We start from the raw sequence: 24,813 nt of genomic DNA, 5'->3' as shown, positions 1-24,813 counted from the left end.
AAGGAGTCAATCCATCAACAGGATATACAATTATAAATATCTATGAACTCAACACTAGAGTATTCAAGTATACAAAGCAAATATTAATAAATCTGAAGGGAGAGATAGACTGCAACGTAATAGTAGTAAGGGCTTCAACACTCCACTCTCAGTAGTAGACAGATTATCTAGACAGAAAATCAACAAAGACACAGCAGATTTAAACTACACACAAGACCAAATAGACCTAACTGACATTTACAGAACATTTCAACCAGCTGCTGCAGAATACACATTGTTTTCATCAGCACATGAAACATTCTCCAGAATAGATTCTCCAGAATCTTAGGCCACAAAAGAAGTCTCAACAAATTCAAAAAAGTAGAAATCATATCAAGTATTTCTTCTGACCACAATGGAATAAAACTAGAAATCAATAAAAAGAGAAACCTCAAAAAATACACAAAACATAGAAATTAAACAATCATTTTCAATGAGTCAATGAAGAAATTCAGATGGAAATTTAAAAATTTCTTGAAACAAATGAAAATGGAAATACAACATACCAAAATCTATGAGATACAGCAAAAGCAGTACTAACAGGAAAGTTCATAGCAATAAAAGCCCACATCAGAAAAGTAGGAAGTCTTCAAATAAACAACTTAACGATGTACCTCAAGAAACTAGAAAAGCAAGAGCAAACAAAACACAAAATTAGTGGAAGAAATGAAATAAAGATCAGAGCAAAAATCTCATTACTGAGTATTTAACCAAAGGAATATAAATTGTTCTATCATAAAGACACATGCACAGTATATTCACTGAAGCACTATTCATAAAAGCAAAGACATAAACTCAACCTAAATGCCCATCAATGGTAGACTGGATAAAGACAATGTGATACATATACACCATGGAATACTATGCAGCCTTTGCAGGAACATGGAGCTGGAGGCCGTTATCCTTACCAAACAAACATAGGAACAGAAAACCAAATACTCCATGTTCTCACTCATAAGTGGGAGCTAAATGATGAGAACACATGGACACATACAGGGGAACAACAGACAGCGGGGCCTACTGGATGGTGGAGGGTAAAAGGAGGGAAGGGATCAGGAAAAATAACTCATGGGTACCGGCTTAATACCTGGGTGATGAAATAAGCTGTCCAACAAACCCCCATGACATGAGTTTACCTTTGTAACAAACCTACACATGTACCCCTGAACTTAAAAGTTTAAAAAAAATCATTTCTTCATAGCCAAAACAAAGATCAGAGTAGAAATAAATGAAATTGAGACCAAAAAATATAGAAGATAGACAAAACGAAAAATTGGTTTTTGAAAGGTACAAAAATAGACAAACCTTTAGCTAGACTAAGAAAAAGAGAGAAAAGACTCAAATAAAATCAGAAACATAAAAGGAAATATAACAACTAAGACCACAAAAATACAAAGGATCATTCGAGAATATTATGAACAATTACACACCAACAAATTGGAAAACCTAGAGAAAACTGATAAATTCCTTGACTATACAACCTACCAAGATTGAACAACAAAGAAATAGAAAACTTCAACAAACCAATAATGAATAACAAAATCGAAGCCATAATAAAAAGTCTACAATCAAGGAAAAGCCCAGGACCTGATGGTTTCACTATGAATTCTACCAAACATTTAAAGAACGAATACTAATTTTACTGTAACTCTTCAAAAAAATTGAAGAGGAGGGAATACTTCTAAACTCATTCTATGAGGACAGCATTACTGTAATATCAAAACCAGATAAGAACAGAACAAAAAAAGAAAACTACAGGCCAATACCACTGAAGAACATAGACACAAAAATTTCAACAAAACACCAGCAAACCAAATTCCATAACACATTAAAGATAACATTCACCAGTCGGGCACAATGTTACATACCTACAGTATCAGCTACTGGGAGACTGAGCCAGGGGGATCACTTGAGCTCAAGAGTTCAAGACCAACCTGGGAAACATTGCAAAATTCTGTCTCAAAAAAAAAAAAAAATTATTCCCCAAGATCAAATGGGATTCATTTCAGGGATGCAAGGATGGTTCAATGTACACAAATCAATAAATGTGATACATCCCATTAACAAAACCAAGAACAAAAACTATGTGATCATTTCAAGAGATGCTGAAAAAGCATGCAATAAAAGTCAGCATCCCTTTATGATAAAAACCTTCAACAAAATGAGTACAGAAGGAACATACCTCAAAACACTGGGCACAGTGGTTCACACCTGTAATCCCAGCACTTTGGGAAGCCAAGGCGGGCAGATCACCTGAGGTCAGGAGTTCGAGACCAACCTGGCCAACATGGTGAAACCCCATCTCTACTAAAAATACAAAAATTAGCCAGGAGTGGTGGCGGGCACCTGTAATCCCAGCTACTTGGGAGGCTGAAGCAGGAGAACTGCTTGAACCTGGGAGGTGGAGGTGTTAGTGAACCGAGACCACGCCATTGCACTCCAGTCTGGGCAACAAGGGTGAAACTCTGTTAAAAAAAAAAAGAAGAAGAAGAAAGACAGAGAGAGAGACAGAAAGTAAGAAAAGAAAGAAAGAAAGAAAGAAAGAAAGAAAGAAAGAAAGAAAGAAAGGAAGAAAGGAACATACCGCAAAATAATGAAGACCATATATGACAAACTCACAGCTAACATCATACTAAATGAAAAAAAGTTGCAAGACTTTCCTCTAAGATCTAGAACAAGACAAGGATGCACACTTTCATCACTTTTATTCAACATAATACTAGGAATTCTGGACAGAAGAATTAGGCAAGAGAAAGAAAGGGCATCCAAATTGAAAAGGAAGATGTCAAATTTGTTTTGTTCACAGACAACGTGATCTTATACTTAGAAAAACCTAAAGACCCCACCAAAAATCTGTCAGAACTAATAAATAAATTCAGTAAAGTTGCAGGATACAAAACTAAAATACAAAAATCAGTAGTATTTTATCACCAACAGTAAACAATCTGAAAAAGAGATCAAGAAAGCAATCCCATTTACAATAGCTATAAAAAATATAAAATACCTAGGAATCAATTTCACCAAAAAAATGAAAGACCTATATAAGGAAAACTAAAACACACTGATAAAAAAAATTGAAGAGGACACATACATACAAAAATGGAAAGATAATCCATGGTCATGCATTAGAAGAATATCGTTAAAACGACAGTAATACCCAAAGCAATTTATAGATTCAATGAAAGGCTTATTAAAATACTAATGACATTCTTCATAGAAACATAAAAAACAATGCTAAAATTTATACAAAACCACAAAGACCCTGAATACCCAAAGCAATCATGAGCAAAAAGAACAAAGCTAGAGGCATCACACTACCTGACTTTAAAATGTATTACAAAGAGATAGTAACCAAATTAGCATGGTACTGGTGTAAAAAGCAGACACATAGACCAATGGAACAGAATAGAGAACTCAGACATAAATCCATGAATTTATAGCCTATTTATTTATTTATTTATTTATTTTTAACTTATTAATTTATTTTTTGAGATGGAGTCTCACTCTGTTGCCCAGGCTGGAGTGCAGTGGCACAATCTCAACTCACTGCAATATTCACCCTCTGGTTTCAAGTGATTGTCTTGCCTCAGCCTCCCAAGTAGCTGGTACTACAGGCACGTGCCACTATACCTGGCTAATTTTGTATTTTTAGTGGAACCATGTTGGCCAGGCTGGTCTCGAACTCCTGACCTCAAGTGATCCACCCACCTCGGCCTCCAAAAGTGCTGGAATTACAGGTGTGAGCCACTGTGCCTGGCTACAGCCAATTTATTTTTGACGAAGGCATCAATAACAAAGCAGGGAAAGGAAAGTCTCATCAATAAATGGTGCTGGGGAAACTGGATACAAAAGTCCTCAGCAAAATACTAGCAAGCCAAATTCAACAACACATTAAAAATATTATTCACCAGCTGGGCACAGTGTTACATACCTATATATCACTTCAGCCCAGGAGTATAACAAATGTGAAAAAAAACAAGTATCAAATGTTCTCACTCACATGTGGAAACTAAAAAAGTGGATCTCATGAAGATAGAAAATAGACTGCCGGTTACTAGAGGTCAGGAAGAGTAGAGGGGTGGGGGAGAGAAAGAGAAGTTGATTGATGGGTACAAACATACAGTTTAATAGAAGAAGTATGACCCAGTGTTTGATAGATCAGTAGGGTGACTACAGTTTACAACCACGTAGAAGAATGAAACTAGATCCCTACCTCTCACCATACACAAAAATAAAATAAAAATGGATTAAAATCTTAAATCTAAGACCTGACACAATGAAACTACTAGAAGAAAACATTGGGGAAAGACTCCAGGACATTGGTCTGGACAAGGATTTTTTGTGTAAGACCTCAAAAGCACAGGCAACCAAAGCAAAAATAGACAAGCGGCATTACATCGAGTTAAAAAGTTTCTGCACAGCAAAGGAAACAATCAACAAAGTGAAAAGACAATCCACAGGATGGGAGAAATTATTTGCTAACTACCCATCTGACAAGGGTTTAATAACCAGAATATAAGGAGCTCAAATAATTCAGTAGCAAAAAAACTCATTAAAAATGGACAAAAGATCTGAATAGACATTTCTCAAAAGAAGACATATGAATGGACAACAGGTACATGAAAAAATGCTCAACATCACTAATCATCACAGAGATGCAAATCAAAACCACAAGGAGATAACATCTCATCCCAGTTAAAATGGTGCTTATCAAAAAAGTATCAGATGATGGTGAGAACATAGAGAAGGGGAACCCAAACATATACATATGTTTGTAGGAATGTAAATTAGTACAATCACTATGGAAAACTACATGGAGTTTCCTCAAAAAACTAAAAAACTACAACTACCATACGATCCAGCAATCCCAGTGCTAGGTATATATTCAAAAGAAATCAAATCAGTACATTGAAGAGCTATCTGCACTTCCATGTTTATTGCAGCACTATTCGCAATAGCCAAAATATGGAATCAAGCTAAGTGTCCACCAATTGATGAATGGATAAAGCAAATGTGGTATATATACACAATCGAATATTGTTCAGCCATTAAAAAGTAAAATCCTGTCATTTGCAACAACATGGATAGAATTGGACGCCCCCATTATGCTAAGTGAAATAAGCTAAGCATAGAAAGACAAATATCACATATTCTCACTCACATATGGGAGCTAAAAAAATGGATCTATGAAGGTGGAGAGTAGATTGGTGGTTACCAGAGACCAGAAGAACAGTGCAGTGGGGTGGGGAGGAGAGGAAAATTTGTAATGGGTAGAAATATATAATTTAATAGAAGAAATAAGACCTAGTGTTTGATAGCTCAATAGGGTGCCTATAGTTTATAATAATCTATTATATTTCAAAATAGCTAGAAGAGAATAATTTCAATGTTTCCAGCACAAAGAAGAGACAAATATTTAAGGTGATGAATATCCCAATTACACTGATTTGATCTTTAGAAATTATATGAATATATTATCACATGTACTTTAAAAGTATTTCTCTTCTATTCTTTGGAAGTAATAAACTAACTTTTAAAATAAACTCAGTAATAAACTTGAAATGAATAGAAGAGAGAATACTCTTCAACTTGTTTTATGAGACCAGCATAACTTCATTTCCAAAGTCTGGCAAGGAAGGACATTTCAAGAAGTGACAGTTGCAGGCCAATCTCACTCATGAACATAGGTGCAAAAATCCTGAACAAAACATTAGCAAACAAAATCCAGCACTGCATATAAAGAATTGTATATCAAGACTAAATTGAAATTAACAGAATAAATACATAAAAAGGTCAATCAATGTAATTCATCTCATCAACAGAATAGAGAAGAATCATATGATCATTTCAGGAAACACAGAAAAAAACATTTTATAAAATTCAATTCAATTAAAACAAACAAACCATTCCTAATAAAACTCTTAGCAAACCAGAAATACAGACACTTCCTTGACCTGATAATGAGTATTCACAAAGTCATCCTTAATGATGAAATACTGAAAACTTTTCAGTTAATTCTGAGATCAACAAAAGGATGCCTGTTAATGCCATTTCTATTTAAGGTATTAGCCAGTAGATAAACAAATTTAAATTATAAAGTTTGGAAAGTAAAGAACAAAAATTTACATTATATAGAGAAATACAAAATAATATACAGATAAATCTTAGAATTAGTAAGTCTGTGTAGAAAGGTTGCCAGACATAAGGTCAATCAATATACAAAAGCCCATTCCACTACAACATAACAGCCATGAACAATTTGAAAAATGATTTTTAAAAGATATTTACAATAGTGTAAAAATATCAAATATCTAGGAATAAATCTAACAACAGATATGCAAAGCCTCTCTATAAAAATCTATAAAACATTATAGGAGGAAACTAAGACACTTAATTATCCTTCAATAAATAAATTGTGGGCTATACCACATTCAGAGATTAGAAGGCTTAATATATTATAAAAATGTCAGTTTCCCCACCAGCAAACTGATCTATAAATTTGAAGCAATCCCATTCAAGATCCCCAAAATGATTATTTTAAAATTTTATTTTATTTTAGAGACAGGGTCTCACTCTGCTGCTCAGGCTGGAGTGCAGTGGTGTGATCTTGGCTCACTGCAACCTCCACCTCCCAGGGTTAGGTGATCCTCCCACCTCAGCCTCCTGAGTAGCTGGGACCACAGGCACATGTCACCACGCCTGGCTAATTTTTTGCACTTTTTGTAGAGACAGGATTTCACCATGTTGCCCAGGGTGGTCTCGAACTCCTCGGCTCAAGCAATCTGCCTGCCTTGGCCTCCCAGAGTGCTGGAATTACAGGCGTGAGCCATGGCACCCGGCCTATTTTTTTTTTTTTTTGAGCTCTCATGTTTATGTGGAAAAATTAGACAACTAAGAATAAAAAGGATAATCTTAAAAAACAAGGTGGAAAGACTTACTCTGCCAGTATCAAGATTTATCATAAGTCTACGGTAATTAAGACAGTGTATTGTTGACAAATAGAACAGAGAATCCCAAAACAGATGTACACATATATGGACATTTAATCTGTGACAAAGGTGGTACTGCAATAGGGGGAAAGAATGACCTTTTCAATAAATGGTACTTAGTCAATTGGATATTCATATTTTTAAAAATAAAATGTGATTTCTATATCACACCATATGTGAAAATCGATTACGTGTGGGTGGTAGATCTAAATGTAAAAGGCAAAACAACATGGGGCAGGAGACTTGAGTAAAGTTGTCTAAGATCCATTCTTCATTGTCCCATGTCAAAATTATCTATGCCCAAGACTTGGAGGACATTGCTTAGAACACTTCACCATAAAATTTATTGTGGTACAGTGTGGGCCTAGGAATGGAAATATTATATCAGATTAAATATAATTCAAAGCTAAACATATTAGATGGAGCAAAGATACTTATTTTGTATTGATAAAAGATATCCACAAGTATAACCTCATTGTCACGAAACTGCATGTACCAAAGAGCACAGTATCTAAATACATAAAGCAAAAGTTTTACAAATGCAGTGATAAGTGGAGAAGATAAGACCACAGTGAACTGGGAAATTTTACTTTCTCAGAATAAGATAGACCATGTCAACAATAATGAAGTTATGGAAGATTTGAATATCATAGTAAGCTATATTTAACCACACTATACAAAAGTTTGAGCCTTATAAACAGAGAATGCACATTCTCTTTGAAAGTCCATGGACATCTATGAAACTGATCCTATATGAGGCTGTAATAAAAGATCTTAATTTAAAACAAAAGTAGAAATTACACAGGTCATATTTTCTAACCACAATGCAAAAATTTAGAAATTAAAGACAAGAGGACAAGCACACACAATAATCACACCCAATGAAAATCAAACCACTTCCCTAAAAAATTTCAGATAAAAGAGAAGATTAAAATCACAACCACAGATATTCATAAAATAACTACAATGAGAATAAGGATGTTAATATCAATATCACTTGGTAATAGCTTATGGGATAAAGACAAGGCAATACTGAGTGGAAGATGCATGGCTTTAAATGTGAAGTGATGAACAGCCCACCAAAATGGTTGAAGATTATTTTAAACTGAAAACATTCGAACAATCAGCAGCCACAGAAAGAAACATTAAACTTAAGCAGAGCCTCCTGAAAATACGGCTTCCATTGACTCCCTCACCCCCACAAAGGAGTTTACAGTGTGGGAGAAGAATGATGACCCTTTTATCCTGGAAGTTCAAGTTCAGCTGCTATAAATTCCTGACTTTCCAGAAAGCCCCTGGAAAATCTCAAAGGATTTGTTATTTTACCTTATTAAAAAAAGAGATATCAAAAATTAATTAGGATAGGGAGTGATAAAAAAATGAATAAAATAAAATTAGATATGTTGAAATGCATGAAAAGCTTTGTCAAGTAAGGAGAGATAACTTTCCCAAGGTTATATTTTTACATATATTTTATGTAAATGCTATGAATATAAATATTTCAGGAAGTATATGAAGTTCCTAGAAATTTGTCAATGCCCACGCTATGATGTGTGCTGGTATTGCTTTGCCTGATATTAGACAACAATAGCATAATATTATAGTCATAATTCCAGTTTTTATTTTAAAAGTTCTATGCCACAGAAACAACCAAATTTCCTCATCAATTTTGCTATTTTTATAGTGAACTCTCATCAGATCATTAATCACACCATTTAAGTCTTTTCTTATCCTGGATAGTTATTGTTTTATTCTGAAGTTTTTCTAGAAGGTATAATAAGCTAGAATATTTGTTTTCAACAAAAGGAAACCCATGGAAGAGGAATATGCCAAGTACTCTAGGGTGCAGGCTTCTGAAGGTATTGCATAAATAACTTTGAGATTATATCATATATTCCAAAACTCTAGTGGAGAAGCTGAGGGATTCATAAAACTACTAACCTTAGATCAAGCAGAACAAGAATTAATTACATTGGACTAAATGAACTGATGAATAAAATTATGGCTTTGTTTAAAATTTTATCCTGGATTTAAGGAACCCCTCCTCTCTTTTCTTTGTGAGCTATCTATAACTTACAACAATTTTGTACATTATGCTTTTGTAAACAGAAATGAAATATCTTATTTTTCTCCCTGCCTGATCCCTCCAGAATTCCAAAACTCTTATTGAGTGTCCCCATTTTCATGGCAATATAGTTGTTTGCATAGTTTCAAAGAGAATCTGTCCTCCTTGTAACAAGACGTAACTGGTTATGACCAAGGATTAGATTGGAATGTCATTTGAGAATGATAGCTTTAAGGAAATAAGGTTGACTTTATGGAGCCTATGCTTACAAAGCCCTCTTGGAAAAAGCATACTGGTGCCTGCCGTCAGGGTTCCCAGCCTTGGAGGTGAGTTAGTAAGGCTACTTCCCGGCAGGCCCAGGAATCTTAGGATATTTGGGGGACCTTGAGAAAAGGAATCCATCCAAATCTATAGGCATTATAGGTGAAATCCGGTAGCAAGTTCTTGGCCTGACTTCCTAGTCCCAGCAGGCTTTTAAAAGTCCAATTTGAGATTCCTAATCTCAGTTCAGCAAAGCAAACTTGAATGTGGTCTGTTACCATTTTTGAAGTATTCATATAAATAATCAAACCAAATTTAATGAAACTAGATTTATTTTACAAACAAAATAATATTAATTTTATTATCTTTGATCAAAATTGGGGTGATTATAAATTCTATATTTCAATGGAAAACTATAATCTACTCATGTGAGTTATCAGATTCTAATCCTGCTCATTACCTCTGAGCCATTTCTACCTTTTTGTAAACTGAATCCTGCTATCTTACACATGTTGCCAGTAATTAATGTTTCCAAATTTTCTCCCATCCTCCTGACTTGGCATCACTGAAAAATCTGACTGCCCGGAACCTTGAGACTCTAGGTTGTCTTGTCTTGCCCCTTTCCCTCCAAGGTCTTAAGAAGCCCTGTGAGCTGAAGCTAGATGGCTTGACATGAACTTCAAAATAGCCATCATCACAATAGATCAAGTGTGAGTATGGGCCTCGTGCTTGGAGCTGCTGCTGTGTGGGCCACTCAGGAAGCTCACTATAACACTCATCTTCTATGCTGCGCTCCAGGAAACAGCCATGACCGTGGTTATGGTGATTTGCTATCTATGCCATCGCCAACAACCTTCAAACTGCAAACTGGGAAATCTGTCAGTTTGCCAATACCATGCTCACTCCCCTGTCTAGAAATGCTTCAAACCCAATGTTTAAAAGTCTTTTTGACTGGATGCCCTTTGTTCTCAGAAACTGGGTTGATAGTTGCTCCAGATACTAATCTTGATTTTTATTTTTGTTTCCGCATTCTAATCTATGTTGCTGTCTCCTTTTGCAGATCTCTTTCCTTGGAACTTGTAGCCCTAGTCTTCTCTCCATAGCAATCAACCCTGCTCCTTGTTTGTGAATGTTTTTGAGAAGTTTCAAATGGGGGAAATGAAGAGCTTAACAACCACCAAACCAGTTTATACATAGTATTATATATTATTTTATATATAATACTTTTTTCTCCTGTTAATCTGTTGGTCAATTTGCAGGCCCCCACCCGCTTGGACCTAAGTTGGTAGAGCAAAACTTTTTCTTCCCAAGAAATGCTTTTATTTTAAAACAAGGAAGCCAAGGCAAGTGGATCACCTGAGGTTAGGAGTTCGAGACCAGCCTGGCCAACACGGTGAAACCCCGTCTCTACTAAAAATACCAAAAATTAGCCAGGCATGGTAGTGCATGCCTGCAATCCCAGCTACTAGGGAGGCTGAGACAGGAGAATCACTTGAACCTGGGAGGCGGAGGTTGCAGTGAGCCGAGATTGCGCCATTGCACTCCAGCCTGGGCAACAAGAGCGAGACTCCGTCTCAAAAAAAAAAAATAAAAGAATGAATCAGGCAATTAGACAATTAGAATAGGAAGAACAAAACACATTCAAAGAAATCAGGAGAAAGAGGTCACAAAATGAAAGCAGATATTAATAAATTCAAAAAGAAACCCATAGACTTGATAGATTAAGAGCTAGCTCTTTGAAAAGACCAAACAGGAAAACCTAATTAAAAGAAAAGACAGAGTAAAAAGCAAAGATGACTTTAAGAAGAAAGAGATATAATCACAGCTACAGGAGAGAATAAATTGTAGGTAAAGCTTTAGACCGAGCACTTGGGAGCTGGGTCCATGTCGTTTGTGAGCACCCTAGTTAGAGGGGGAAGGGAGTCTGCCTTGCTGAAGTCTATTTTGGCTACAAAGTAAGTCAGGAGCCATCTGCCTGAAATGGACCACGCACAGCAATTACCAGAGGCTGACACCAGCTCAAGCATAGAAGGACTGACGTATGGAACAACCAAGAGCATCATTTACCCAAGGAGAGCTCAACAGCCTCAAGTACCTGTGGTGGGATGCTGGGTGGAGCAAAGATGAAACCCCAAGCAAGGAGTAAAACAGGATCAGTTGATTCCAAGTGAAAATCAGGGTAGAGCTAATACAGAGTTCAGGAAGAAAGACATTATTACAGACTTCTGCACAGACTGGGATAAGTGAAAATAATTTTAATTTTTACCTAAAAGAGACACTTTAGTCAAGTGATCAAAGTGACACACATCATCATCAGTAACAGGGCAGACTGAAAATGTATCACACCAGATAGGATGGACTGAGAGCCCAGAGTTCCACATGCATGACATGACTCTCACCATGAATAAACATCAAACAAACAAAAATAAATTACGTTCTACAAAATTGTGGGCTAGGTCATGAAAAGCAGGGAAAGACTGAGCAACTGTTCCACACTGAAAGACAATATGACAAGTAACTGCAGTTTGTTATCCTGGACTGGATTCTTTTGCCACAAAGGACATCCTCAGGACAAATGAAGAAATGTAACTGGTGTCTTTGGATTGTGGATTAAATTGTAGTAACATATTCATGTTAATTTCCTGATATCAGTGGATGTTTGAGGTTGCAAAGGAGAATGTCCCTCTTTATAGCAAATACATACAAAAGTATTCCAAGGTGCTCCAACTTCATGTTGGCAACTTACGTTGACATGGATTAGGAAGAAAAAATGTATCTGCAACTTTTCTGTAGATTTAATATTGTTTCCACATTTTCAAAAATATAGGGAGGAAATAAAAGTGTTGCTCTATTGCCACTTCTATTACTCCAGCCCTTTTGTCATTTTAGTTCATTGCCTCTCTGTACTCTTCATAACATGTGTTTTATTAGGTGACTTTACTGATACTGCAATTCATTTTGCATTGATTTTTTTTCACCTAAGATTATATCTGAACCATTTCCCCTCACTATTTGTAACCTTCTTCTTAAAGGCTTCTGCATATCTATCTAAGGGATATTCACAAGTTTAGCCATCTCCTTGTGGGAGACTTGGGGTTTTTATATGTGTTTATTTGGATATTTTTTGTTTGTTCATTTTTAGTATTATGATTAAGCTTAGTGAAATTCTTGCATATGGATCTTTTTATAGTATTAGTATTATTTCCTCAAATTTGCTACAGTTGAAGTCAAAGAACATGAACATTTAATGCATTCTGTGATAACCATGACTAAATTGTACTCCAGAATGTTATATCAGTCAACCTTCAGAGCACCAGAAAATCTGAGTGCTCATTACAGTGCTTCTTGCCCAGAGCTAAGTGTTTTAATTACAATGCATATTTACAATTTAGTAGGCAAAATGGGGGAGAAAAAGATCTTGGGTTTTAATGTGCATTTCAGTTTTAGGGAAGTTTAATATTTTCCCACATTTATTATGAATAATATTTTTATATAACTACTTTTGTGATTTGCTTTTCTCTTTATTTTAGAATATTTCATGTAGATTTAAATCAGTACTCAATAAAAAAGACAGGCTGGGTGTGGTTGCTCATCCCTGCAATTCCAGCACTTTGGGAGGCCAAGGCAGGAAGATTGCTTAAAGCCAGGAATTCAAGACCAGCCTGGCAACAAAACGAAACCCTGTCTCCACAAAAAATGTAAAAATTAGCAAGGTATCGTGGCACATACCTATAGTCCAGCTACTCAGGAAGCTGAAGTAGGAGGATCACTTGAGCCCAGGAAGAGTTCAAGGCTGCAGTGAGCCTTGCACCACTGTACCCCAGCCTGGGCAACAAAATGAGACCTTGTCTCTGAAAAAAAGAAAAAAATTTTTTTAAGTATTTTTCCACAGAGTTGGATACATATATACACACATATATTATACATATACTCCTATATATATCTCCACTACTGTATGCTAATTTTTCATCTTCATATACTAAATTAAGCTTTTCTAGAATAATCTTATTTCCAAAATTGATTCAAAGGAAATAGAAAACCTGAATCTATTAACTACCTTGAGGAGAAATGGAAAAGTTGTCAAAGATGCTTCCAAGATGCCTCTACCAGGTTTTCTACTGAGTGAGCCTATCTGTCCATGGAGGTCTGAAAATACCGAAAGTCCAAGCAAAATGCAGTGGAGAGAAGGCCTCTGACCAAGTAGTCAAATAACTGGCTTCATGTTGAGCTTCAGAATTAATAAATTTTCCTTTGTTTGTTGCCATGTGCAAAAACTGTGCTTTTCAGTAATTGCTTCCTTAGACGCTTGGCTCAGATTAAATTTGGTCCATGATATTTTAAGAATCATCAAAAACTCTTTGTAAACAGAACTCACAGTGACCTCGGTGCAATGGGTGTGACCCACTGATGGCCAATTTAATCAAGGGGGAATTCAAAGTATTCAGTGCAAGCAATTGATTTTCAAGAGAAAAGTCAGCAGGATCAAACACCCAGTTGGGATGAAAATCCCTTGAATCACCCCTATCACCGTGTTTTCTAGCAACTAACTGCTGACTCCATATAGCGTAATAGCCAAATTACTATAATTATCCTGCAACACAAGTGGCATATCAACACTATTTTAAACACGGATTTTTTTTGCACAATCTTTCATTATTATCTTTCAGCCTTCCATTTGAAAATGGAAAACAACAACAAACTGTGATCTACCCCAACAGGAAAAAGGTCACCAGAGAGAACAAATAAAAGGGTTATTTACATGTGAATGTACTGAGATGTGTTTTACAGTCAAATACACTCTTGAACTTCATTAAATGCCTTCTCCCCTGCTTCATAAATATGGGCAAAAGAGACATCCCCTACTGAGAAAATAATCCCAGCAAATAATGATCATAACGAATAAAAATAAAGCCACTTTTCTTCTGAAGACCTCCAGGCCCCATACAAAAATGCGCTTGTATTTCCACCATTGTGAAATGAATCTGACTGTTGGAGAACAAGGCTGTGATATCACAGGTCACTCCCAGGGCTGAAGAGGAAAGGAGGAATGCAGATCTCAGTCATGTTGCTGTCTGCAAAATAATAGATTCTTAAGTGGTTGCCATCCTTTGATGCTATGGTTGTTTTTGAAGACATTAGAAAAGGCTTAGAAATCAGCTTTGGAATTAAGATGGAGAATTGACAACAGGTTTCATGAAATAACCAAAAGGCTCACCAAGATGGCTTTGGGGTCATGTCCCTGACAACAAGTTCTGGGCTTCAGGTCTGGATTACAGTCTTCCTGGTATCCTACCAGTCCAGGGGCTCTGCCCTGAAAGCCCTGAAAGAGTCTAAACTGTCAACCTTGGAGATGCCTGGGTATAGGTCTGGTATGATTTATTTGTTTTATCAACATCTCTTGCAAAGCTTTAGAATTAACAAAGTAGATTCTAGAAAATCAAATATATATATATAGGCAAGAGTAGCTGAAGCTTTCGAAGATGTTGCCTTCATATGCTAAAGACATTCAGTGGCTTAAAAAAATGAAATTCATCATGCCTGTAATCCCAGCACTTTCGGAGGCTGAGGCGGGCGGATCACAAGGTCAGGAGATCTAGACCATCCTGGCTAACACAGTGAAACCCCATCTCTACTAAAAAAAAACTCAAAAAAATTAGCCGGGCATGGTGGCGGGCACCTGTAGTCCCAGCTACTCGGGAGGCTGAGGCAGGAGAATGGCGTGAACCTGGGAGGCGGAGCTTTCAGTGAGCCGAGATCACGCCACTGCACTCCAGCCTGGGCGACAGAGCAAGACTCCGTCTCAAAACAATAAAAATAAATAAATAAATAATTCAAATTTTAACAAGTATAAGTTAGTATATTAGGGCTATGTATGAACATTAAGTAAAGCCAACTTTGCTGCCACTGTCTGCATTACTATCAGAGCCTTGAGTACAGGCATCAAAGAACCACACCACAGGATCTAGGAGAAGGAAAGAAAAGGGGAGGAGGGAGAACTGAGATGCTCAAAGCCCAGATCACAATGAGAAAATGGCAAATTTGGTGGCAATTGCCACCAAGTGAGTAATATTGCTGTGTGGCCACTGAGTGAGAGCTATAATGGGCCCCAGAACTCACCCTAGCCTCCTGGGAAGTGGAGGTGACCAGGGCACGGAAGGCTGTAAGAACAGAACTCCTCTCCTAGGGGGATCTGAAACCCATGCCAGGAACAATGAGAAGCCCATTGGTGGGACACAGGGACTTTCCTCGGGCACAGAAGGTTGGGTGGGTGCAGCTTACATCCAGCCAGGGGAAGAACATGGGCTTATGAGAGGATGTAGACATCCAAACATTCCCCACCCTGAACACATACCGCCCCCCTATTAGGGACCAGAGGAAGGCAGTACGATACCATAGAGCCTCTCCTGGGCTGTAGTGTGCCTCCTCCCACCCCCAAAACTCGTACACTGAAGGCTTAACCCCTAGTACCTCAGAATGGGACTGTATTTGCAGACAGTCTTTAAAGAGGTAACTGAGTTAAAGTTAAAGTACAGGTGAGCCCTAATGCATTGTGACTGGTGTCCTTATAAAAAGAAAAACCAAAAACACTGATGGGCACAGAGGGAAGACCCTGTGAAGACACGGGGAGAAGACGGCCGTCTACAAGTCAAGGAGGGAGGCCTCAAAAGAAACTGACCTCTCCAACATCTTGACTTCTGGCCTCACAAATGTGAGAAAATCAATTTCTGTTTTTTAAGCCACCCAGTCTGTGGCACTTTGTTATGGCAGCCCTGGCAGACTAAGTCCTGGTGGGTCACTGGTTAACTACAGAATGAACTGACTGTTAAAAACAAGGTTCCGAGATCTGTAATGTAAAGATGGCAGCAGAAATCCTAACACACCCTGTAGATACGTGCTCCAGTCCTATTTGGAATCCATGTTAAAAGAAGAATAAAGTAAAATAGAAGGGAATCCAGGAATATAAAATGGAACCTTAGGAAGAGAGGCGAAAAGACCTGGGATGATTTAATACACAATCAATAAGACTTAATGTAGCCATTGTTTTTTAGCTCCGACACAGGGAGAGTGGGTCCAGGTGTTTCCTAACCCAAGAGATGAGGGAATCTGAGATAAGAAGCAAATGTGAGTTCAGTAAAACAAGACATAAAATTGAAATAAGACATATAAAGACATTTCCTGACAGCAGGAGTAATTTAAAAAAAAAAAAAGTTAAAGGCAATATCGCGATGTTTTACGTGGAGACATTACAAAAATTCTATTTTGAAGGGTCTTTTATATGTATAGTGAGCAACAGTTTTCCTGGATGACTTGGTGACAAGGGGCTACACTAGTTATTCTTTTGAATGCCCAAAACTCTATTATCTAAAGTGAAATCTCTCCCTGCCAAGGAGCACATCAAGTTCTGCAGAGACTTTGTAAGGTGTGCCTGGGTATATAATGAGATTTACAAATCGGAACCTTGCAGGAGTCTTTTAAAACAGAGATTCATGCTGCCCAGATCTCAACGGCCTACAAGAGGAACAAAAGTTTTGTTTTTTGCTTGTTTTTATTTTTTTATTTTAACTATTAAATGCGGCAATGCCAGTACAGCTGTGGAAATGCAGGCTGTGCCCTATTTTGCCTTATGCATTATCAAGAAAATTGCCAGCTCAAGCTTGATTCCAAAATATTTATTGGGTGATGCAGCTAACAAAAGACACAGCTTGCTTTGCAAACGCCAGGCAGGGCCAGTGCTGCGGCCAACTGGAAAAAATATTGTTTTGAACCATTTTATTGTCACTGAAGGAAAATATTCATAAAGTGCCAGGCATATGGAACATCTTGATATGTATTCAATAAGTTTTTTTTAGCATTTAAGGGGATCTTACATCTCATTCAGTATAATCTTCCACACAAGCGGAAAGCCCTTTGTAAGTGTGTATGACTGTTTCTTTATGAATTCTTCCAGTATTCTGGGAACTTGCTACTTCCACACTAGGTCCTCCATTAAATAAAAAAAATACACTTCTACTAGTTTTTCCTTATGCTTGGACAAAATTTACATCCTTAGAACCTATTCCCATTGGTCCCAGTTTACTCCCAATGTTTAGTACATAAAAACCAAAGTTTACAAGTATGTAATAGGTTATATATGCAAAATGGGTAGCTATGAGAACATACACAAATTATTCAGGTAAACCACAAATTGATCGTACACAGTTAAACATTTTAGATTCAGGGAAACTTTTTTTTTTAAGGTAGAACCTAGCATTTTATTTAGATCTTCATGAAACTGTTGGAATTGAGAACATACTTAATAAACCTCCAAAAATAGATCCTGAAAAGCACTTTCTGCTCAGGACAAGCAGTCATGGAATAAGCACATAAACAAGCTGGCTTCTCTGCACCACACCAGCCAAGTTAGCTTTCTCCATGGTCAGCCACACCAGCTCTGCCCTCCTTTCTGTTAACACCAGCCAGACCTCCAGGGAAACTTTTGATAAGGCAGAGATGATGAAGGACAGTAAGCTAACTACCATGTGTATTAGGAGCTAGAGAAAGGAGGGCCTCTGGATTCATTTAAGAATGCTGAGTCTTGACATTATTCTGCTTGAAAGGGTTGAGGTTGGTGTGAAATTGCAAGTTTTCACAGCTGGCAGGAAAAGATCAGATCTTGAGAGAAGAGCTTGAGAATAAGCAGTTTATTTTGGAGGTGGTTCCAGGATGCACCAGTAGGAGAGTGAGGAAAGAGACAGGGAAGGAAAGACAACTAATAAAATGTGTGTTGTCCATGGACACATAAAGGGGAACAACACACACTGGGGCCTTTTGAGGGTGGAGGGTGGGAGGAGGGAGAGGATCAGGAAAAATAACTAATGGGTACTAGGCTTAATACCTGGGTGATGCCATAATCTGTACAACAAACCCACATGACACAAGTTTACCTATGTAACAAACCTTCTCATGTACCCCTGAACTTAAAAGTTAAAAAACAACAACACATGTGTTATCACCCAGATTACTATTATGGACAACTGAAACTTAATCCCTTGGGGGAACTCTGGGAAACCAGCCAATACTCACATATCTGAGTCCTCCCACCTGAGGAGTGAGGGAGCTGGGGTATTTATACTCTCACCCAAGTCAGCTGTGTATAAATAAATGCTTTCACAGCTGGTAGGAAAAGACCTAACTAGTAGTGTCTTGGTCTCACTTGCCTCAGAGGCAAACCTTAAGTTAAAGATTCAGTTACAACCATTTATTTGGGAGTCAATGGAGAAAGCACCAGCAGGGAAGCTGGGATGTGACATAGGGAAACAGAGTCTATTCCTTGAGTGATAATTTCCTGACACTTCCAGCCTGACCCCTGCATAGGTCAGAGTGGCCTTTCACAGTTTTAAAAAAGCCTGCAGACACAGAGGTGAAGATTCCAGCAGATAGGAGTTGTTTGGAGCACACACATACAAAATAAAAGTCGGAGGGATATGGGCAGGTCACTGATCACCCACTGAAGTGATCATTCATTAAATAACTTATTAAAGTGAAAAAACTGGCCGGGCATGGTGGCTTACTCCTGTAATCCCAGCACTTTGGGAAGCCGAGGTGGGCGGATCACCTGAGGCCCGGAGTTCAAGACCAGCCTGGCCAACATGATGAAACTCTGTCTCTACTAAAAATACAAAAAAAATTAGCTGGGTGTGGTGGCACACACATGTAATCTCAGCTACTGGGGAGGCTGAGGCAGGAGACTCACCTGAACCCGGGAGGCAGAGGTTGCAATGAGCTGAGATTGCACCACTGTACTCCAACCTGGGTGACAGAGGGGGCCTTCATCTCAAAAAAATAACAATAATAAAAATAAAAAATAAAAATAAAGTGAAAAAACTCATCATGTATCTTGTGTAGCAGACCCGTCATTGGAGTTTTCTGTCAAAACCATCCAAGATAAGACGTTACCTTGCCAAGACTATCATCATGCACAAAAGCAGAGAGAGGCTGGGTCTGCCTTCTGGGTCAGCCACTGATGAGCTTTAAAAGCTTGGATGAGCTTTAGCAGGTATAAAATGGAGAGAACCTCACCTTCCCTAGCTCTCCTACACCAAGTTATAGGATAAAATGAGATTATATATATAAAAATCCTTTGAAATGGAAAAAAGCACTAAACAAAATACAAGATATGAGACACAGTGATGTGTGCTCATTTGAAACAAGAATTTTAGTTCATATTTTAGAGAAATTATATTTCCTTTAACTTGAGACTTTCATCAGGAAAGGAAAGTAACAGATCACAGTACATTTAGAATTTTCTCTGGAGCCTCATTCTTTGTTGTTGTTGATAGGAAGATGGCAGCAAAATGTGCTGATGACTCTTTTCTTAGATATAATGAGCTGTTGATGATTTGTGACTCAATCCCTGGAAGTTATGTGGAAGTCTACAATGCCAGCTCCCTGGTGAAAATTTCATAAAGAATCATCTTTGTGTCAATGAACATAAAGCTGACTTTCAAAAATAAACAAGGCACAGAAGATAAGTTTTCCTATTTCTTTTACTTACCATCTGTCCTACATTGACTTATTTTAGGTAAAAATATTGAAGGAGGTAAACAGAAGTAGGACTTCTTTTAGTGCCCATATCTCTGTGGGCTCTTGCTAGAGATATACTAGCTTACGTATGTTTTTAAGTCCAGGGTTCAGTTTAAATTTTGAATTTCACTGCCCCATAAAGTTTCTAAGGAATTTTCCATTCATTCTATGCAGGAAACAGTAGCATCAGAGCCACTCAGAAACACACTGGAAGGGACTACATCTTTTCAACTTGTTCTTCATTACAACAGCCACAGGGGGAAAAATATTTTTAAATGTTCAGGACTTACTTTGTGTTTGGCGCTGAGCTAAGCACAACACATAGATTCTAACATTTAATCGTCCCCTCAATTCTTTGGGTTAGATACTATTTTTATCTCCATTTTACATGTGAGAATATTCAGCCATAAAAAGGCTATTTAGGGCCAAGTGCAGTGGCTCACACCTGTAATCCCAGCACTTTGGGAGGCTGAGGCAGGTAAATCACCTGAGGTCAGGAGTTCAAGACCAGCCTGGCCAACATGGTGAAACCCTGTCTCTACTAAAAATACAAAAATTAGCTGGGCATGGTGGCGGACACCTGTAATCCCAGCTATTCCAGAGGTTGAGACAGGAGAATCACTTGAACCCGGGAGGCAGAGGTTGCAGTGAGCCAAGATCACACCATTGCACTCCAGCCTGGGTGACAAGAGTTAAATTCCATCTCAAAAAAAAAAAAAAAGCCGGCCGGGCGCGGTGGCTCACGCCTGTAATCCCAGCACTTTGGGAGGCCGAGGCGGGCGGATCACGAGGTCAGGAGATCGAGACCATCCTGGCTAACATGGTGAAACCCCGTCTCTACTAAAAATACAAAAAATTAGCCGGGCGTGGTAGCGGGCGCCTGTAGTCCCAGCTACTCGGGAGGCTGAGGCAGGAGAATGGCGTGAACCCGGGAGGCGGAGCTTGCAGTGAGCCGAGATCGCGCCACTGCACTCCAGCCTGGGCGACAGAGCGAGACTCCGTCTCAAAAAAAAAAAAAAAAAAAAAAAAAGCCATTTAGTGCTGCTTTCAAAGAAGAATTTAAGCATTGGAAAATAACAATGACAACTTATGGTTCCAGACTGTCTCACACTGTTAAGTTCCTTCAGAACTCTCCCATGGTAGAGTTCTTCTCTGGGAAGCATGGCAAGCAAGGCTTCACTATTAAACAATAAGGACCCCAAATCTCTTTTGGGAAGGGTGTTGTTATCATCAGCACAAAAGGGAAACTCCTCTATCTGTGGCTTTGCAGGTTCTCTGTGATAAGTGTGTATGTTCAGATGAGGTCTAGACACTGTGCACTGGGTTTATGCATTCAGGGGATAAGCTTAGCCAAGTCGCTGCCTTCTGTTGTCTAGATTGGCAAGTCCTTTGCCACCAGCCAAGTGCTCCTTTCCCCATTTCTGAACAATCTTGGTATAATCTTTCAGACAGGAGAAAGCATAGCAATTTGAAATACCCTGATTTTACCCTAGGAAGATTCAAGTTGGTGGAAGGCCGACACAAAGAAAAAATAATTGCTAACGGTGATGATCAACATTTATTGAGTGTTGACTGTGCAAAGCACTCTACATGGCTTATCTCAGTGAAACTTCACAACCCCCCCGTGTGGGAGGTATTACTATTATGCCCATTTTACAAATGAAGAAATCCAGCTTTGGAGAAGTGAATTGATGTACCCATGGTAACTTGCCTGCCTGCATCTGTCTTCTGTAAGAACCCAAATATGTAACTGCAAAGATACCCATGGATACAGTAAGACCTCACTAAATTAAAACATCAAAGTTTGAGGTTACCTAATTGAACGTGGTGAAAATCTTGATACAGACAATATTTTAAAATTGATGATATTATTTCATATAGCTAGAAATAACTTAAGCAAGTTAAAAATGACTACTTGCAACAGACCTATACTACATAATGATTTGTCAAAGACAAAAACAGAAGCACTGAAAGTTGGGATTAAAACTTAAAAGCATATAAAATTTCCTGAGTTCTTGATTTGAAAAATTTACTTGTTATATTTGGTTGTGTGTGTGTGAAACCTGAAACACCAGTAATTATTTCATCATAACTTACATGTACTCTAGCAATGAACATTCAAGAAGTGAGCGTCCTGAATGTGGGAGCCCTAAGGCCCCAAGTCCACTATGTCTAACTCCACCCCTGCACTGTGACTATCTGTGCTTGTAGGTATTTCACAAGGATGTGACCAACCATGGGAACTACTCCTTAAGGGGAACTGGGGAAGGAAATATAAAGCACCCTATCTAGTTCCATCACTTAGCGAAGAGCGCAATGTGTATAAAGCATAGATTTAATTTCCCAGTGTGTCCCTGTGATAGCCACTGTACCTTGACTTCTTCGGACACTTAGGTCTTGTGGTGATTCCAGAACGTCATCAGGATGTGGGAAACAGAGTCCGTGGAAAGGGCCCAAGTCAAAGCACTCATGCAGCAGTTGCATGTTCACTCTTGAGCACACACTCATGAACCCAACAGCTGTGCCTTCCACCTGAAATATCCAAAACACCTCATTATTCTTTTTTTTTTTTTTTTTTTTGAGACAAAGTCTCGCTCTGTCAGCCAGGCTGGAGTGCAGTGGTGTATCTTGGCTCACTGCAACCTCCGCCTCCTCAGTTCAAGCAATTCTTCTCCCCAGCCTCCCGCAGAGCTGGGACTGCAGGCGCCCGCCACCACACCCAGCTAATTTTTGCATTTTTAGTAGAGACGGGGTTTCACCATGTTGGCCAGGCTGGTCTTGAACTCCTGACCTCAAGTGATCCACCCACCTCGGCCTCCCAAAGTGCTGGGATTACAGGCATGAGCCACCACACCCAGCCCAAAACACTTCATTACTTTATCAGAGGTCAAATGATTCTCATCAGGAAACCTCCAGAGCCCTCAGAATGTGGTCGGCTGGTGGTTTGGCAGTCACCTTGAGATTTAAGGGAGGAATAAGTGTCTTCCTTCAGTACATAAAATATGCTCAAAAAATGTCCCAATAAGTGACCACTGGGGACACACCTAGTGGTGCATAAGTAACATGGAAATTGCCAGAGTTCTTGACCCTTCAACCATTGGGACACTTGCCCTCTGCTCAGACCATGCTCCTGCCTGCTCCATATCCTCTGCCATTTGGTGTCTTGTGTTTGTACCCCACCATAAGCCTGGCGCTCCTGTCTACTTTCTTTCCCTCTGCCATGCACACTTCTCAGGAATACAGGTCATTGTTCCAGTGCCCATCTGATCAGCCCCCAGTACAGAGAAAGTTCACGGTCCCTAGCTCCTTATCAGGTAGAAACTCTTCAATTTGCCTTCAAGTCACTTATTTATTAACTGGATAGTCTGATAGGGAGGAGATATGAGGGAAGGAAGTTTGGTGGAAAATGTTCCAGTGAAGTAAACTTGAGTCAGGCTGGGCTGGTTCACCAGGTGGGTCTGATCTGCAAATGTCGAACTTCCCATCACCCTGAAATGCCTGGTTCTGAAGCTCTTGCAGTCGTCCCCATGATTTTCAGTCTTTGGTGAGTAATACATAGGCGAGAAGATGAGTAACTAGCTGATCTGAACCTTGGTTGGGTACCAGGTACCTGATTGGTACCAAAATATTAGAAATTAACAACAGACTTTAATTCTATCATATTCCACATGGAGAGACGGCTGTGACTGAAACTCCTTAATATATCCCTTAAGTAATTCTGTATTTCATTGTTTTCTGCAAGGAAAGTATTTAAAATTCAAAAAGAGAGAGAAAATACATAGTCCTTTAAATTTCACATAAAATAATTATTAGTAGATTTTAAGCAAATTCTGGTTGACTGATTAGACTCTGATAGCTCTTATTAGAAACCTGCATTTACTGGGTCCTATCTCTCAAGTGTTCAGACTTTTAGATAACCATTGCATTCAGAAAGTAGCAGAACTCAATAATCACAGGCATTCTCTATTCCCAAGAACGCAGCATCTTTCCATAAATGCCCAGTCAGAGAAAATGCTTTAATCTCCTAAAACAGAGAATCGGGCTACAATAATACTCAGTTTTTTAAATGACACCAAAAAAAAAAAAAAAGGTATTAAACTACTATTTGTTCTTGAATATGTCTCCCAGTTAAAAATCATTTGTTCTCAAACGTGTTTGCAAAATAAAAGTGAGACCCCCTCTATTTTCTCAATACTGAAATACGAGGGGAATTTTTAAAAATTAATTTTTTCATGTATATTCCTTTCTTTACAGGCCCCCTAAAGTGATACTTGCTGAAAAAGCCTGGATTTACACAGCTGTTTTATAAAGCCATTGACACTTTAATAAAAGTCCAAAATAAACATTTTAATTTTTTTCCCAAATAACAAGTGATTGTTTGTCTTGTTTGCACTCGTGAACAAAGGCTGCATAGCCGCAGTTGTCTGGCTTCTCTGTAATTTCAGGCCCAAGACTCAGCAGACGCTGATTAACCAATCCATCTACCATATGTGCAGAAAGAGACGGCCAGCCTCACTCTCGGCAGGGAAAATTGGCATCCATCTTGGTTCACATGGAGATGTCCTTCTAATCTACAGCCGCACTGGCGCAACAAAACTTCGATGGCCTGAAATACCTTTTGCTGGCTTCACAGCGAGCTGCATGTGCATGATAAGAATGTATTATTTATAAGACCGCTGTTAGTAATGAGCTATTACACTAATGGCTCATTGTGTTTGGAATTTGATTTCAAATGGCATGGATCACACATTCTGATGAAAATGAGAAAAACATGTTTTGCCATTAGGAACAAAGATTTAACGTCCTCCAATTCTACAACCTGTTATATTCCCATCATTCATCCAGGGTTGTAACAATTTACAAAAGTTCACAATTACAGACTACAACAGAGCAAGG

The 24,813-nt window shown here is 38.4% G+C and overlaps 1 protein-coding gene across 22 annotated transcripts in view; it reads right to left on the bottom strand.

Annotated features, from left to right (window-relative positions):
• CFAP61 (cilia and flagella associated protein 61) overlaps positions 1 to 24,813 on the bottom strand; it is a 306,350-nt gene that overhangs the window by 237,813 nt on the left and 43,724 nt on the right. For all 22 annotated transcript variants that reach the window (XM_016937529.3, XM_016937533.3, XM_016937534.3 and 19 more), the window contains one exon: positions 22,290 to 22,449. In XM_016937529.3, coding sequence (XP_016793018.2) covers positions 22,290 to 22,449 — 160 coding nt within the window. The remainder of the gene's footprint in view (positions 1 to 22,289; positions 22,450 to 24,813) is intronic.

The sequence above is a fragment of the Pan troglodytes genome, chromosome 21 (assembly GCF_028858775.2).
Source record: "Pan troglodytes isolate AG18354 chromosome 21, NHGRI_mPanTro3-v2.0_pri, whole genome shotgun sequence".
Classification (NCBI taxonomy): domain Eukaryota; kingdom Metazoa; phylum Chordata; class Mammalia; order Primates; family Hominidae; genus Pan; species Pan troglodytes.
Note: the sequence above shows the minus strand (reverse complement) of the source record. Positions and strands in the feature narration are given on the sequence as shown.